Genomic DNA, 16,106 nt, shown 5'->3' with positions numbered 1-16,106 from the left:
TGGAAGGCTCGGTAGCTACAGGGGCTAGGATCTGGCGGGTTTGTGGAAAAGTATACCGGCAGTAGGTACGCGGTAGCTTACCTCACTAGGTACCGCATTCGTTGGCATACTGATTGGATTGATGGCTGCAGATACAATGTATTTAGGTAGGTAGCATCATTCGTCCAGGCCCTGCAGGCTCGATTGGTGAACAAATATACATAATAACCTTACCATATCTCTGTCCAGCATCTGGCACTTGTCGCGCCTTTTGATGCACGGTTACTCAAAGTTATTGACTTTGACAGAGTTGACTTGTTGTCAATCAAACCGGTGAGAGTTCGGTCATCCCAGGTCGATGTCGCGTGCCCTTTTTTTCACTCTGAACCTGACTTGCCTGACCATTGTGATGCAATTGGGCTCCATCAACGAACCGGAAAAAATTCCTAATGGAGCGCCAGTCATCCGCCACAATTCGATCGACGTTGTAAATTGTGAAGAATCGTCTCCTGTACTTCCAAGCTAGCTTTGATGCTGCTAGCCAAGACAATTCAGTAGCGGCGATTCAAATGCCTCAGTAGAACAACCAATGTGTATAGGACAAGAATACACAAAAAGTTTCAGACGCGATAAAACAAAAAAAGATAAAACAAGCGCGCCAACTATCGTGCCGGCCGGGCGGGCCAGTATTGAATCGCGTCGCTATTTCTCTCCATTATCTCCTCTCTCACATTTCTATTTTTGTTATTTTGTCTGGCTCGCCTGGAGTGGGTTGATTAGTTTTAATTGATGCCTCCGTTTCACGGCTCACATCATCCGGGGCCCTCGCTGTCGCTGAGGTTGAAGACTCGGATAATTATTGATTGGCAACTCCGCGGCAGAAACAGCTTAGTCGGCATCCGCAGCTTCTGTGGCACGAGCAACTCGAAGCTGTTGAGAACACCCTGTCCCGACCACGGCCGCCACCACAACCACCAACACGTACACCATAATCAGTGCCGGATCTACCAGACCTCTTCAGCCGCAGCCACTTCCAAGTCCTCCCCTTCGACCACCGGGGCCTCTCGAAGTTTAATCCTGCCACCCTCGTCCCCAACCACTCTGAGTCGTCGTACGTCAACATCGACACTATACACAAAGCTTGTCGCAATGGCGACGCAGCAACAAACACGCAGCCATTCCGGCCACGGCCACAGCCACGGGCACCATCACCACCACCACCACGGCGACAATGTCTACCTCACCTCGCGTAACAAGAACGACGCCGGCGTGCGAATCACCCGCATCGGGCTCTTCTCCAACCTAGGCATGGCCATCGCCAAAGGAGCGGGCGGCTACATGTTCAACTCGCAGGCTATGGTCGCCGACGCCTGGCACAGCATGACTGATTTGGCCTCGGACGTCTTGACCCTCGCGACCGTCAGCGTGAGCCTGCGTCCACCCACCGACCGCTTCCCGACCGGTTTCGGCAAGATTGAGAGCTTGGGATCACTGGGCGTCTCGGGCATGCTGCTCATCGGCGGCTTGTTCATGTGCTACAGCAGCCTGGGGACTTTGTACGCTCACCTGTTCCTCGACCCTTCGGCCGCTGCCGAGTTCATGGCGCATGGGCACCATCATGGACACAGTCACGGGCACGGGCATGGACATGGGCACGGACACCTCGCCCCGAGCTTGAACGCCGCCTGGTTAGCGGCCGGGACGGTGATTGTCAAGGAATGGCTTTATCATGCTAGTAAGTTGGCGTCACTCGGAAGAATTTGCTCATCCCTTTCCTCTTGCCCCTCGACATCGTGTTCTTTCACCACAGATCAAAATGACTGACTTGTCCTTTTCACCCCACGACAGCCATGAAAGTCGCCCGCGAACGCAAATCCTCCGTCCTTGCCTCCAACGCCGTTCACCACCGAGTCGACAGCCTGACCGGCATCGTAACACTGCTCGTGATCCTGGGTGCCAACTTTTGGCGCAACGCCGAGTGGCTCGACCCGACCGGTGGCCTTCTGATCTCACTGCTCGTGATACGGGCCGGGTTCGGCAACACGGTGGCCGCGTTCCAAGAGCTGGCGGACCGCGGCCTCGACGAAGAGGTCAAGCAGTCGGTCACCAAGCACGTGGGGCGCGGCCTCTCGGCGCTCGAGGACTGCAGACACGACGAGGTCGAGCTACGCGGCGTCGCCGGCGTCAAGTCTGGGCAAAACTACCTCGTCGACCTTGAGCTGGCGGTGCCCAAGGCCTGGACAGTGGAGGAGTGTCGCGTGGTCGAGGACGCGGTCCGGACGCAGGTTGGCGGCAAGGTGCGTGGTGTCAGGAGGGTCAGGGTGCGGTTCGTGCCGAGGGAGCAGGACGGCGAAGAGGCGCGTAGGTTTGACGAATTCATCCCGGGGGACGTTGAGCCGGCTCCCGAAGAGGTGGAGGATGATGACCACCACGACCACAACCACAGCAATGGGAACGGCAAGGGTCACCACAAATCACAATAGGGATTTGGGTCGAAAACAATTGTAAACACGGGCTAATTTTGAAGGCCGGGTTGCATGCATGCATTTCTTTTCTTTTTCTCTTCTCTCTTTTTTTTTGGCGCAGGAACGGCGGGCGTTATGTGGTTGTTGGTGATGTTTCAGCAACTCACTCGGACTATACTGATACCTAGACTGCTCACCGGGCGTTTTCCTTTTGTCTGATTTTCTCATGTTTGAAAAATTGCGAAAGCTTAGATCACGAGATTTGGGATCATTAGACTCATCTAGACAGAACATTGTCGACTTGAATCACTTTGAAACTGAATTAGACTGTTTCGATTGATGATCGTTACAAAGGGGAATAGTGCTACTACCTATACATATGTCTTGTGTAGCTTCGGCAGTTTGAATGGACAATGGGTTTTTGATAACACATACAATCAACTGTCAATGTTCTTAAATTCGCATAAAATTGTGAGCGATAGTCGAATACCTAGTCAGTCAGTGACTAAACTTTTTCCACAAATTGCTACCGAGGGAGTGATTGGCAGTTGGTATTAATTGGGGGAATTTCCAAATAGAGATAGATTCCTAGCTCGGATGTTTTCACTCTGCCCAGCAAGACCCCTCGGAACCATCTGATTATAGACGCGAACGGACCCTGGTCCTTGCACGGGCGGCCCCGCCATACAGGGATTTACGTCACCCGCCGTCCGCGCTATTTGCGCATGTGCTACTCTAACTTCTCCACGCCGGGCCCAACATCTTCCCCCTTTTTCTCAGTTGGTTATCACCCTGTCTGCAGTCCCTTACCTACCAACCCATTATAGAGCTTTATTGGCCTTAATTGAAATATAATATTACCTTTCCCTGTATCAGATCCGGAGCCGGCACAATGTCTTCAGACAGGATGGCGGGCGTCAAAGGCAAGTATTTCATTTTCCCCTTTCGTCAATAGAAGCTTCGGAACTAACACACACCGCCCCCTCAGACGTCTTCAAAAGAGGCTGGCACCCGGAGAAAGAGGGCACAACTTTCAAGCAGCAGGTGGTATGTCCGAACCCATTATGAGTCTGTTCTAAAGCTTGTATAGTTTTGTCACTGCCATGCATTAGAACCAGCACCTAACTCTCCTTCTGCCTATCCTTTTCTCCCCTAGTCCGGCGTCTTCCGCAGGGATGATGGCGAGCGTGCCGCCAGCGGCCACAGTGCTGTACCGCTCTCGCAGCTCAGAGACCCGGCCTCGTTCGCGCCGCCGCCGAAACGAACGACCAACATAATACCTCCACCGCCGCTCGCCCCGCGCTCGTCGACGTACTCGAGTCCCCAGCCTCAAGAGGAGGAGGCGGCCGCCCCGGCCCCGTCACCACAACCCCGCAGGCCCAACCCGCCACCAGCTCCGCCGGTAAGGCGGAACCAGACCCAACCCAGCCCGCCGCCTCCCAGGTATGAGGCCGCAAGTCCTGCACCCGCAGGTCCTCCGTCGCTGCCTCCGAGGCTCCCACCCCGGAACGGCAGCTTCAGCCCCCCTCCGCCGCCCGCCGCTTCCCAACAGGAGGCCGACCCAGACGCAGGGATCATGAACCGGGGAGCCGTGAGCCGGCTCGGTGCTGCTGGGATATCCGTACCGGGGCTGGGTATCGGCTCGTCAGGAAAGACCAGCTCCACCGCCTCACCATCTGAACGGCCCAGTTCGGGCCTCTCCTCCCAAATCAGCGGACTTTCATCTCGCTTCGGCAAGCTATCGACTTCGTCATCATCACCCGCACTTTCATCGAACGACCCGGCATCGGCCACGACCGCACCGAGCCCAGCAAGCGCAGGCGGCGGCACAACCTTTGCTCAGAAGCAGGCGGCGTTCAAGACGGCCAGCAACTTCCGCAAGGACCCCGGCTCCGTGTCCCTGGCGGACGCGCGCGCCGCCGCCTCGACCGCCAACAACTTTAGGCAACGCCACGGCGAGCAGGTGGCCGCCGGACTGAAGACGGCCAACGGGCTCAACGAAAAGTACGGCATCGCAGACAAGGTCTCTTCCTACCAGAAGCAGCACCAACCACAGCAGCAACCCGGCGCCGGCGCTGCGCAGGCAGCCTCTCCCGGCGGTGGTGGTGCAAGCAGCTTGGCGTCGACGGCCAGTATGGCGGCGGGCTTGCTGGCCAAGAAGAAGCCCCCACCGCCGCCTCCGCCGAAAAAGAAGCCGGCCATCGCAGCTGCGACGGTTTCGCCTGGCGGAGATGCAGATGTGCCACCTCCCATACCAATGTCTACCCGGCCTACTTTTTGATCAACTGTGATATCGCGAGGGACGCTAGAGGCATAGCATGGACCAAAAGCGGAGACGGACATGATGGTATTATGCTTGTTGAAACCATCATGTCAGGTCGGTAAATCGGAGGGCAGCGCGAGCTTACCCCTGGGGCTGGAACGCTTTGGCGGTCATCAACCCAATCAGGCAATTCCAAGTCACGGCCAAGCTTAGTGATCGGCATCCTGAGTCCTGTGCTCGATCCGTTAGGTCCTTAGTAGACAATTTCTCCAACACGGCAAGTCACGTCTTCTCATATTGGCGAGTTGCCCAATGAGAGGTTGTTTGGACTTTTGAACAATTGAACACTCAAATATTACGATATTATGATGGATAACAACAAGGATGTGTGTCAGGTAGCTATCCACGTCTGTATTGGTAAGCCAAGGATGCAGGATTTTGTTGCAAGACTTCCTTCGGCAGCACATTGGCTAGCTTTACCTTTGCTGCTAGAAACAGATTGATCACCTGATGGCAATTTCTTCGACCAATGTTTAGTCTGGCACCGCCAAGCTTATTGAGATTAGTCTCACATTTATTCCAAGCTTGAACTTTTCATTACGTTCATCCGTTGCGTGTTTATTGTCAACAGGCAACGCCTGATCAGATAACTCTCCATTTTTATGTTCCCCAAGGCTGCTTATAATTGCATATACATCTGCCGTCAGATGCCAAGAGACCAAAATGTGATGAATTTTCCTGTTGATACCCTGCCTCCCGTAGCGCAACGTTTAGCACTTCATCTCGGTGAGACCATCCTTCCAGAATATGAAATACGGCGTGACACCCTACAAACATCCCATGTTAGCACTGTTGTTTTTGTGTTTCGGGGCCTCGAGAATACGTACATCTTCCCTGTAGTTGAGCTATGAAAATAACAAAGTGAAATGTTAGCATAACTTATCATCGGTAACGTTTCTATACTCGGTTGTTTGGAAGGCGCCTCCGCATTGCATCTCCAAGACACTGCGAAGAGAGAGAGAGAGAGGGACCATAAGACAAATAGCAAACTTGACAAAAAGAAAACGTACCAGAGCGACCCTATATGATTTTGACGTGTTAGTATGATCTGCCCAAGCATCAACAGTAGCTTCGAATTGCTTGGTTACTCACATTCCATCGGGGTTGAACTCCTCTCCAATGTAGAACTCGAAGTCCTTGAAGTTGGGAAGAAGCTTGTTCTTGACGTAGTCGCCAGCCTTCTTTTCCCAGGCCTTGACCTCCTCGTCAGAGGCACCCTGAGCCTTCTTGTGCTCCTTTATAGCCTTGAAGAAACCTAACGTTTTGCAAAAACATTATACTGTTAGTTTGCTGGAACTAACATACGCTTGGCTCGGCGTTTGCTTCGATTTAGGTATATGTTGACGGTCTGGGCCAGTATCTCACCCTTCAGGTGGCTGAGGTAGCTCTTCTTGTCGAAGCTGGAGGTTTGAAGGCGGAAGGAGTAGATGATGTCGTTGACCTTGGTCGGTCCATCCTCAAGAGACTCCTCGGCGTCCTCAGCGGAGGCATTGGCGCCAGTGTCTAGTATGATAGCATGCCCTGTCAGTCCCACGCTCATCTTGTGTTTTTGATCTCAAAAGAGTTCTTGCGCCACTGCTCATGGGTGCCTCTGGCTTCACGCACCAACGTTGACGGCGTCGATAGTGATCATCTTGCAGTCGACCTCGTAAACGACATCGTCGATAAGCTTAGGGTCGTAGACGTCCGAGAACATCTCGTTTCCGGAGACGACATCCTATAAACCAATGAATGATCAGTTAGCGACGGGAAATGCGCTGGTGTAAGAAACCACCAGACTAACCTTGAAGATAAGCATCTTGGCGGTATTGACTGGTGACGACGAAGAACAAAGGCGTGGCTGTGGATGCAATTGATCTTTGATGCGACAGAGTGGTCTCAGAGATTATTGCTGTGATAGACAAAGTCTGCGCAAGGCGGGGTTAAGTACAAACCTCTGGAAGGAAAAAAAGACGGAGTGCCCCGCCACCAGTTGCTACAGACCAAGAACTGACCTAACCCGAAAGAGGGTACGCGGAAAGGGGTCTGAGGGGAAGGCGAAATTCTGCAAGTTCGGCATGACATGTCACGTGCACTGGTGTAAACACTGAATGCCTTTTGACAGGGTTAACCGCGTCTCTTCACGGTAGGGTTACCTGCCTGCCTGTCAAGTCAATCAGCCCCTTAATGTGGAGGCGTATGACGAAAACACCAAATACGGGTCGAGTTACTAAACAAGGTGCTGCATTGCATGGAAGGCTGAAAATGAAGAAACAACTGTTAGAACTAAAAAAAAAAAAAAAAAATGGTGATCAGACCATAGGAATTAAAATTCACGAGAGCATACGATTCAACACTCTTTAACGCAAAGACCCGGGAAGACTTGCCCATTAAATGGAACGACTTTACGGGAGTGCCGGATCATTATTTCAAGCGAAATTGAAATAAATTGGAGCGTAGTCTCTGACCACACGCTCGATCGATGATCGGTCGCACTACACCTAGCAGCATCAGTCATCGACAACAATTTGTTCTCCACACCATAACATCCGACCGAGGAGGCGACTTTTTTCTGGACCGTCACGAAAGTCGGCCAATTTAATCTTCTTTTGACCTCTCTTCGTGTCTCTCCTTTGCCTTTTGGTGTAACCCATTTCTTCTTATCTGATCCGAATCGACCCTGCCGACTTTGTCGTCGGATTCTTAGCTCAATTGTCTCCTTTATCAACTTCAATTCGATTTCGCAGCTCCCAACCCGACCGAACCGGAGTCCGACCTACACCTTTCAATTCTCGGCCAGCATTCGATCGATAGCAATTGTTGTCTATACCGCCCCGATATCTCTTGGTGATGGTGAATACTGTCGGCAATACCACCGCCATGGCGAACTCAACCGTCATGTCGGATTTGCCATCCCTTCCTAGTTACAGCCTTTCGCCGCTGCCCGACCTGTTGCCATTCATCTCCGACTTTTGGCTTCCCATCATTCTCCCACACATCGCATACTGGATCTTGTCGCTCTTCTTCCATATCATCGACGTCTACGACCTGTTTCCCCAGTACCGTCTCCACACCCCTGACGAGATCACCTCTCGAAACCACGCCACCCGCACCGAGGTTCTCCGTGATGTTATCATACAGCAAATCATCCAAACCATAACGGCTGCAGTGCTGGGTGCCACCGACGAGCCTCAGATGGTGGGCGGTGAAGATTATGCTGTCGCGGTGTGGGCCACGCGCATTCGCCTGGCTCAGCGCGCCCTTCCCACGATACTCGGCGTGTTGGGTCTCAACGCCGCCGCCCTGTCCAAGAACATGGCCTCGACTGGCCATACTTGGCTCGCTGGTGCACTCGCCGGAGGTCACTACCCCGCCATGTCGGACGAGTTCGTCGCCGGTGCGACAACAGACGCTGCTTTCGCGGCGTGGGAATTGGGCCTCGCCAAGGCGATTTACTGGTTCATGCTTCCTGCGTTCCAGTTCTGGTTCGCAGTTGCATTCCTCGACACCTGGCAATACTTCTGGCACCGTCTCATGCATGTGAACAAATGGATGTACAGTAAGTAGCGGTTTTGATCCCAGTTTCGAACCGACGTCATCCAGCTTGAACAGTTGGCGAGTCGTGCCGATGTCATCGCAATGTAGCCGCTCTTGAGCTGAAACTAACTTAACCGCTTTCTGCTATAGCCAACTGGCACTCTCGTCACCACCGGCTTTACGTTCCCTACGCTTACGGTGCCCTGTACAACCACCCAATTGAAGGCTTTGTGTTGGATACTGCAGGAGCTGGCCTCGCCTACAAGCTTTCTACAATGACCCCGCGGATGGGTATGGTGTTCTTCTGCTTCAGCACCATAAAGACGGTTGACGACCATTGTGGCTACAAATTGCCATGGGATCCGCTGCAGAGGATCACGAGCAACAACGCCGCCTACCATGACATCCATCATCAGAGCTGGGGTATCAAGACAAACTTTTCGCAGCCTTTCTTCACCATCTGGGATAGGTGGCTGAACACAATGTATAAGGGTGATGTCGCAGACAAGTACGAGAGGGCCAAGAACGCCGCTGCTAACAAGGCGGCAAAGACTGCATCTGCCAAGGCGCAGTAGAAGTCGAAATCCCAGGTGGGATGGCCTTGGGATTCAAAATCAACTACCTCTCTATATTTCATTTGTTATTCCAATCCTTTTTTCAATGGCTTTGTCGCAGCCGTTCTTTTTTTTTTTTTTTTTTTTTTTTTTTTTGCTTTACTTCCCACCCTACAAGACTTGGCTTGAAGTGGGTAATGGGTATGGGTACCCAACTTGGATTTACCGCGACCTCGGTTAGGCTTGGTCTTTAACAGATATATCTTATGGGCATTGGGGGCGTTTCAATCTCATTTTTTGACAATTTTGGGAGTTCTTGCTTGTTTACTATTGGTGGAGTATTGGTACACATAGATGGAAACCAAGGGATCGGCTGAGGGAGTGTTCAGCTTGTATGATGATTTGAGCAAAAGGAGATGCGGAATGTGTACCCGGGAAAGACGCCTCTCACTCTTTGGGAAATTCGCAATCGCTAGTTGGATCGGGCCCGGATTTAGATCCAGTTCACAGGTTTATTTGACCAGGCAATGGGATGGTTTCGGAATATATTAATCATAATACTTTTAAGCACTCACTCCACTTTGTTAACTGGATGTCGGGACCTTGATGCCAAAAATACGCGGAGGGACAAGCCGCTAGCAAGCATTTACACCACAAAGCATATCCGTATCTGGTGGCGACGAAGACAAACCAGGAGAATTCCTGTGAACGTGCGGATACGCTTGCATTTGTTTGTTCATGCGTAAACAAAACCGGCTGGTCCAGAAGCTGTCGAGGAACGTTTTAGGGCTGGAGCTGAATGGCTAAGAACGATGGTCGCTTCTTGAGATGAGGAGATGGAGGCAAAAAAAGACGGATTTAGCAAAAGTCAACGTTGGTTGCATGATGGCGCATTAGGATGCTGTGGCTTGCCAGCATGATAAATACAAGTCAACGTGCTAGAGACGCAGTTTCAAGGGACTGCGTTGCTAGGGACGCGGAGTTGCCTTTGAGAGGTCGGGTTGCCTAAGCAGCAAAGTCGAGAAAGAAAAAAAAGAAAAAAGAAAAAAAAGATGTGACTCCGTCTGTCGGTACCATACAGTCACACTGCATGGAGAACCCTGCGTGCATAAAGTGACCGGCAAACCCGAATGTGTTTTTGTTGGTATTTTAGCCTTAGAACAAACCTAGAATTAAATGTTTAAGTTTCTTCTCACGAATTTGATGTATCTTTCCCCCCATCAACGCTTAAGAAAAGCCAGTAACCGTAGAAGAAACCCTTGATGTATGTACGTAAGCGAAGAACAAAGGGAAAGAAAGACAATAAAGCGGCAGACGGCAAAGCCACCATGACAAGGGTAGCGCACAAATTCATCCATCGGACGGGAATGGCGTCTGTACGATGAACTGTCGTTCTAGTGCCACTAAGAACGCAAGGGATACACCGCATTGTTCTCTTGGGGCTGACTGGCCTTTGACACGTCGCACGGGGAACCTGATTGAAAGCATCTAGTTGGCTGAAATTGTTTGTTACCAGTCGGCCGGCCGGCCGGTCGGTCAGGAACGGATTTTACAGAGTCAGTTAACCAACAGACAGCCCATCCTGACTGACTGACTGACTGCTCTGTACCACGTTGTAATTACTGCAGTGTCACTGTACTGCCACTTGATTGCAGCATCATTAGTCGTCACGTGCCATGTGTCTGTCTGACAGTCTGTCTGCCTTGTCTCTGCGATGAAACGAAACAAAAGAACTTTGTCATCCATTCTTTGGTCGCTTTTTTGCGTCGTCGCCAGAAAAAGAGCTCAGCCAGGGTCTCCGTAATAGGCCTTACAAGGATCCTAAAGCTGAGACAAGTCGATCAATGCTACGCGGCTAGCTACGCAAGCGACCAGCCAATCAATCGCCGAGTAGTAGGCGAAAAGCTCGGCCAGGGCGGGAACCCAAAACCTTGGTTGTCCAGTTGTTGTCCGGTGTCCTTTTGGGATCCATTTGATTCCCTTGCTTGTCTCCGTCCTTTTTGGTAACGCGCCAAGCCCTTATGGGGGACTTTGGGGAGTAACATTGTTGGGGCTGGGATGTTGTTTTGGGACTGTTCGGCAAAAGCCACCAACAACGCCGTCCAACCTTTTTTTTTTGTTCTCTGGATAAATTCAAGTTTGCCTCCGAAGAGGGCTTATGCCCACTGGATGGGGCCAAAATAGCTATATTTTGCTCGAATGGGGATGGGATATGCCAATGGTTGCAATCAACCTCCTACGTCGTCTAAACCTACAAGCTCGGGCTATGTATTCTAAACCGGGCTGCTATTAGGGCGGAGATTGCTAAGGGGATCGGTTTCGCAACAGCATGAACGACAACACCGTGCCGAAAATGAGCCCCCTGTGTCCATTGTTCGCCCCGCGCCACCTTTGTTTGTTCCTGGGTGCCCTATGCTGGTCTTTTTGGATTTTTGAGGCTATTCATGGCCGCAAGCGGTTTGAGGAACAAACCGACTCTGGAGCCAGTGGATTCAGGGGGATTTGCGCCTTTTTGGCAGGCACACATATAATTTGTACTGCTCGTCACTGGAACGTCATTAGGAGTGTTTTCTTGCTTTTGTCAATTGCGAGTTACGGAACTGGACTGGATTCAATTCTCTGTTTTCATTTCACTGTTATTATTTTTATTTACTTACTCTTTTACCACTACTGCACCACAAGGTCGCATGTTTCAAGCCGTTTCTTTACTCAGCTTTCGAATCCCATCTTCGTGGTACTGCAGTAGCTTACACGCCAACGACTCACACAACTTGACCGACATTCTTCGAGAGGGGCCTGGTTTTCTTCTTCGCTCTTTTTCTTTTTTCGGAAGCTTTCTGTTTCGTGGTCGGTCTTGCAGCGGCCCAGCCCAAGCGTTGCTTCTACTCTAGACTTCCCGCATTCTCGTTGGCCACCTAACGCAAAACAACCCTTGCTGGGTTGCGTCGGAGAGTACTACCTCTCTAAGCGCTGGCCACTCATCGACCCTTGTTCGCGCTTGCTTCCTCTTTCGCTCTCCATCTCGCCGTCTCCGAGAGCAGATCCCAGTCTTGGACATCGGCGTCCATCAACCACTCTTTTTTTCCCGGCGCTTGTTGACGGGCGGCCCGGCCTCTCGATTGGTCCATCTGCAGCCCCCTTTCATTTTCGTCCATTAATTTGGGGTGAGAGGCACAACGGATCTCATCTGCATGAAGGTGCTGCAGCATTCCGATCTGGGGGGTCTTTTTTTTATTCATTTTTAATTCCAAAAGCGGTTCGGAACACTCGCTTCGCTGAACGCAACCACAAAGGAAAGCCGCGCTTGCCTATCTTTAAAAGGCTGCCATCCACCGCAGTCCTTCAACGCCATAAACCTTTTCTCGCCTCGACGGCCAGTTACGGCGAGTTGATCTCGTCGAAATCATCAAAACATGATGGATCCAACTGCTACACTCTACACCTTTCATTTGTGAGTCTAGAGTGTTTTCTTCCTATTAAACAACAAAACAACAAGAACTTTCTTTCTTGCGCCCATTCCTCCCTACCGATATTGCCTAGCTTCTTTTCTTTTATTCTTTTTATTCGCTTGTTGTCCCCCTGCACGAATTTTCACCCGCCGGGACAAGCGCATTCGTTTACTCGAATAAGTCAAAGACAAGACAATTGAGCGCCTCCTCATTTCCACCTCCAAAGAAATCGGAAGTTTATTCGGACCCGAGATTCTTCGCTTACGAACCACTGGTTCGGAGAGTGGAATTGAGACTTTTTTTGTTGTCAGCCGTCCAAGTTGGATTCTGTACTCCACTATCAAACACACGTCGTCACGTAAGGTTTTTCGTCTTTTTGTTTGGGTTTTTCCGGTAATTACCTACGATGCCTACCTTACCTATCATTCCAAATTTAGGCGTCGCAATGGACAGCTGTACTGTACCTGCAGCCTAAGCTGGAGTCAGCTTCACCCAGGTGCCTGGCAGCTACTAGTGTTGTTGTCGGCGCTAGTCTCGCTCGGGCACGAAACACCCTGGTCTTCAAAGGCTGTGCAGCCACTTTTGATGACTCGTCCCACTCATCACTTCCCGATCCGGTCCATCAGCCCTGCGACATTGAGATGGACCTCATTTCGCAGCCCGTCATCATGTCTTTCCATATACCGGGGCCAGCCTTCGAGAAGCCAGCCGTAGTCAGGATCCCATCGTCGGGCTCATGTGGGACCTTACCGGGTCCCTTGTGCAGTAGCTTCCAGCTCCCGTCAGCATGCGTGACCTGGCAGTCTTTATTGCGAGGCTTAGTGGTCTTTCGTTAAGGCTGCGATATCCCAGATGGCAGGGGATACTGGTTGACTTGGGCAGTCCTCGGGCCCCAAGGGTGTGGCGTGTTATGGTTCCATCCAGTTCAACCTCGAAGTTTTTTTTTCCTTTTCTTTAAAGAAATGAGCCGCCTTTCCCCAACTCCCGGATCTAGGCTAACATCGTCCCATCTTGTTTGTTTGCATATAGTCTCACTGATCCGTCCATCCGATCTGTCAAACTGTTTGGTTCCTGGGATAACTTCACAAACGAACACAACATGGAAAGAGATAGTAGGCGACACTGTGGCCAGTGGAGGGCCTGCCATTCCTTTAAAGAGAGTGGAGGCTTGAAGATGGGCGAAACTTATTTTTACTACGTGAGTCTTTTTTTTTTTTTGTCCCCTCATATCAAGTCTTGCCTACACATCTTCATGTCAACATGAGTATGCTAACATATATCATGCGGTCTCAGTATGAGGTTAATGGCACATCAGAAACACACGATTCATCATTACCATCTACAACTGCCTGCCCTTATTTGCCTGGCCAACCGGTCAACACCCTTACTATCCCCGTTCAGCAGTCACCCCGAAAGCGCAGCGCCTCAGTCAACTCTGTCCGTCGTGGTGACTACATGACACTCAACCCAGCCGACAAGTTCATTGCGCCGAGAGCAGCTCCTCCAGTCCCCATGGCTACCTCGTTCAGCAGAGTTGGCACATCGGCTGCCAGCGTGCCGAATCTGGATCAGCGCTCGCGATCTGCTTCAAAGCGCCCCGTCTCGCCCACGCCTGCATGGCCCTGGTCGCCAAGGAAACTCTTTAGCAGGACCAACAGCAAGTCATCTCTTCGCAAGGAAAACGACACTGACGAGACCGAGGCCATCTCGGCACCTGTATCTTCTGTTATCGACGATGAGAGGACTGTGAGATCATCATCTAGGGGTAGCTCCAGGTCGCGAGACATGTCTCCCGAGTCTCTGCGCAGGTTCCTTTCCGACGACATTCCCACCGAGACAACCCAGGACACCAACTCAGAGCGTCTGGAGCTCGCTATACCCGACGACATTGTCGAGGAGAACGAAGACGACGATAACTTTGCTACCTCGGCCAGGTCCGAGAGCATCTCCTATTTCACGGTACTCTCGCCGCCGCCGAGCCAGCGCGCTTTTGCACCGCTGTCGAGACCCGAGACACCATCTCTGTCTCCTCCTTCGCTATCACCGGCCATTTCTTCACCACACTCTACGGCATCCAACGACATCCCATCCTTTTATCACTCTGACGAGGAAAACGAAAGCGAGGACGACGATTTTACCTTCCGGCCGCTTCAGAGCGTTGTCGAGATCAACACCGACGCAGACTCTTTTGGCCAGAGTCTTATGTCAGCATTCGCTGGCTACAGCCTTCCCGAGGAGGGACGCGCCAGCAAGGACGCCAGGCGCGTACACATCAAGGACCAAACACGGGTTTTTGAAATGTTATGAATTCATGTATAACTTCACTTTTCGGCTTCCGTTGTCAAAAATAACTACTTAGATAATGAGTATTTCTCTGGCTTTGTTGCAAGATACCATTCTGCAGGGAGTGCCTACACCCCTCATGTTTTTTTATCTCCCATTTTCCTTTGTACTTTTTTTTCTTCGAGAAATATAGCGGGTTAGCGGGCTTGCATGGCGTGGGTCCAGGAAAGGAGGTCTTTTTTTTTTCTCCATCATTGTTTACCAGGTGGCGTTGGCCAACGGCCTGGATGATAGAATTATTGTAACTGATAAGACAAATCTGACGGCTCACGTTTGTCACGATTGGTGTTGAGAGAATCGAAATTATTTTGAGCTCATTCTAAACGTGTGTGCCCCAACTTTGCATTCTGTGCCTCTTTTGCTTTCTCGTGTAAAGAACATTCTACTTCCAGCCACTTGGATCCTCTTTCCAATCCTTGATGAATCCTAATTTGATAACACTAGCACCACAGCAACCAAGAAGCAAATCGTAATCTCCACAGTGGCAGAGGAAGTTCAGCTGAACAGCCCTGCGCCCTGAGAAAGATCGCGATCGTGATCTATCGGAAGGTTTTTTTTTTTTTTTTTTTTTTTTTTTTTTTTTTTTTTTTTTTTTTTTTTTGTTTTATTTGTTCAATCTTAGGAGGTAAAGCGACATGTACCCTGGCAACCTGGTAACCCTGGAGTATGCGACGCATGGCAATTCAGCTGAACATGCAAAAAAAGGGGAGACAGAAAAATTACCCATCGTGCGAACCCCTGTTCCGACCAGGCGTGTCCCTGTCAATCGATGATCGTTCCTATTTTCCATCTTGGCATTCCCTTGCATCATGCGAAAAATAGGAGAAAATAAAAGAAAGAAATTCGTATCAAAAAGAAGAAAAGGGAAAAAAAAAAAAAGCAAAAAAAGAAAAGAGTTCACCTCCGCACAGGCCTTTTTTCGGACTTGCCCGATAATATGCACCCCAGACGCCCATTACTATTACACAACTTGACGCCGCACCCTGTATCCTTCCTCCCCTGTCTATAGTCTTCGGCATCGGAATCGTCGTCTTCGGGCAGGGCAAGGACCCGCCTCGTGACGAGCTGCTGCTTCTTCGTTCCGCTGCGGTAGTGCTGCTGCCGCCCCTGCCGCTGCCCCTGCCGCCGCACCCGCAGCTCCACGTCGCTCCCACTCTACATCGCGGCAGAGGCGGGCATCGTCGTCGCCATCGTAGCCGTCTCCACTGCGACCGGGGTGGTGGTGGTGGTGGTGGTCGCAGGCATCACCACGATGCCAGGCTTGAGGAGTGCGTCGTCGCCTACGGCGACAGTTCCGGCTTGGCGGTTGGGCATCGTCGTGGTTGACGAGAGTAGCACCAAGGGTGGTGGCCCGTCGTCTATGGGCGTGTTGTTGGGCGCGTCGATTGCGGCTGGAGCGGCTGACTCGGTTGGCGGCATGTTCTCGGCGAGGGGAACCTGGTTGCTGCTGCTGGGGTAGGCCTCCTAGACCACGGTC

The 16,106-nt window shown here is 51.3% G+C and overlaps 5 protein-coding genes across 5 annotated transcripts; 4 read left to right on the top strand and 1 right to left on the bottom strand.

Annotated features, from left to right (window-relative positions):
* The first annotated feature begins 509 nt into the window (after window positions 1-509).
* On the top strand, window positions 510-2,798 carry PgNI_10006 (uncharacterized protein). The gene is made up of 2 exons (XM_031129986.1): window positions 510-1,714; window positions 1,828-2,798. Exons 1-2 carry the CDS (start codon window positions 769-771, stop codon window positions 2,460-2,462), a joined length of 1,581 nt encoding a protein of 526 aa, XP_030977715.1. The 5' UTR covers window positions 510-768; the 3' UTR covers window positions 2,463-2,798.
* A 538-nt stretch (window positions 2,799-3,336) lies between these two features.
* PgNI_10005 (uncharacterized protein) lies at window positions 3,337-4,725 on the top strand (the record flags this gene model as incomplete). The annotated part of the gene is made up of 3 exons (XM_031129985.1): window positions 3,337-3,371; window positions 3,446-3,491; window positions 3,601-4,725. 3 exons carry the CDS (start codon window positions 3,337-3,339, stop codon window positions 4,723-4,725), a joined length of 1,206 nt encoding a protein of 401 aa, XP_030977718.1.
* Window positions 4,726-5,086: 361 nt separating this feature from the next.
* PgNI_10004 (uncharacterized protein) lies at window positions 5,087-6,731 on the bottom strand. The gene is made up of 7 exons (XM_031129984.1): window positions 6,551-6,731; window positions 6,373-6,484; window positions 6,133-6,270; window positions 5,860-6,022; window positions 5,778-5,787; window positions 5,595-5,612; window positions 5,087-5,534 (listed from the first exon to the last, which is right to left on the bottom strand). Exons 1-7 carry the CDS (start codon window positions 6,563-6,565, stop codon window positions 5,478-5,480), a joined length of 513 nt encoding a protein of 170 aa, XP_030977717.1. The 5' UTR covers window positions 6,566-6,731; the 3' UTR covers window positions 5,087-5,477.
* Window positions 6,732-7,297: 566 nt separating this feature from the next.
* PgNI_10003 (uncharacterized protein) lies at window positions 7,298-9,009 on the top strand. The gene is made up of 2 exons (XM_031129983.1): window positions 7,298-8,305; window positions 8,434-9,009. The coding sequence occupies exons 1-2, from the start codon at window positions 7,597-7,599 to the stop codon at window positions 8,856-8,858; spliced, it is 1,134 nt and encodes a 377-aa protein (XP_030977720.1). The 5' UTR covers window positions 7,298-7,596; the 3' UTR covers window positions 8,859-9,009.
* A 3,762-nt stretch (window positions 9,010-12,771) lies between these two features.
* On the top strand, window positions 12,772-14,925 carry PgNI_10002 (uncharacterized protein). Its single transcript, XM_031129982.1, has 2 exons — window positions 12,772-13,484; window positions 13,580-14,925. The coding sequence occupies exons 1-2, from the start codon at window positions 13,386-13,388 to the stop codon at window positions 14,591-14,593; spliced, it is 1,113 nt and encodes a 370-aa protein (XP_030977719.1). The 5' UTR covers window positions 12,772-13,385; the 3' UTR covers window positions 14,594-14,925.
* The last annotated feature ends 1,181 nt before the right edge of the window (window positions 14,926-16,106 follow it).

This window comes from Pyricularia grisea (genome assembly GCF_004355905.1).
Source record: "Pyricularia grisea strain NI907 chromosome Unknown Pyricularia_grisea_NI907_Scaffold_7, whole genome shotgun sequence".
NCBI classification, from domain to species: domain Eukaryota; kingdom Fungi; phylum Ascomycota; class Sordariomycetes; order Magnaporthales; family Pyriculariaceae; genus Pyricularia; species Pyricularia grisea.
The sequence above is the reverse complement of the archived record's forward strand: the minus strand, read 5'-3'. Positions and strand labels throughout refer to the sequence as shown.

Bases quoted from the DNA above. Each gene is read 5' to 3' on its own strand.
- PgNI_10006 (XM_031129986.1), top strand. From the start codon at position 769: ATGCCTCCGTTTCACGGCTCACATCATCCGGGGCCCTCGCTGTCGCTG. The intron at 1,715-1,827 runs GTAAGTTGGCGT...ACCCCACGACAG, and splicing joins GGAATGGCTTTATCATGCTA to CCATGAAAGTCGCCCGCGAA.
- PgNI_10004 (XM_031129984.1), bottom strand. The intron at 6,271-6,372 runs GTGCGTGAAGCC...CTATCATACTAG, and splicing joins TATCGACGCCGTCAACGTTG to ACACTGGCGCCAATGCCTCC. The intron at 6,023-6,132 runs GTGAGATACTGG...GCAAAACGTTAG, and splicing joins CTACCTCAGCCACCTGAAGG to GTTTCTTCAAGGCTATAAAG.
- PgNI_10003 (XM_031129983.1), top strand. From the start codon at position 7,597: ATGGTGAATACTGTCGGCAATACCACCGCCATGGCGAACTCAACCGTC. The intron at 8,306-8,433 runs GTAAGTAGCGGT...TTTCTGCTATAG, and splicing joins TGTGAACAAATGGATGTACA to CCAACTGGCACTCTCGTCAC.
- PgNI_10002 (XM_031129982.1), top strand. From the start codon at position 13,386: ATGGAAAGAGATAGTAGGCGACACTGTGGCCAGTGGAGGGCCTGCCAT. The intron at 13,485-13,579 runs GTGAGTCTTTTT...ATGCGGTCTCAG, and splicing joins GCGAAACTTATTTTTACTAC to TATGAGGTTAATGGCACATC.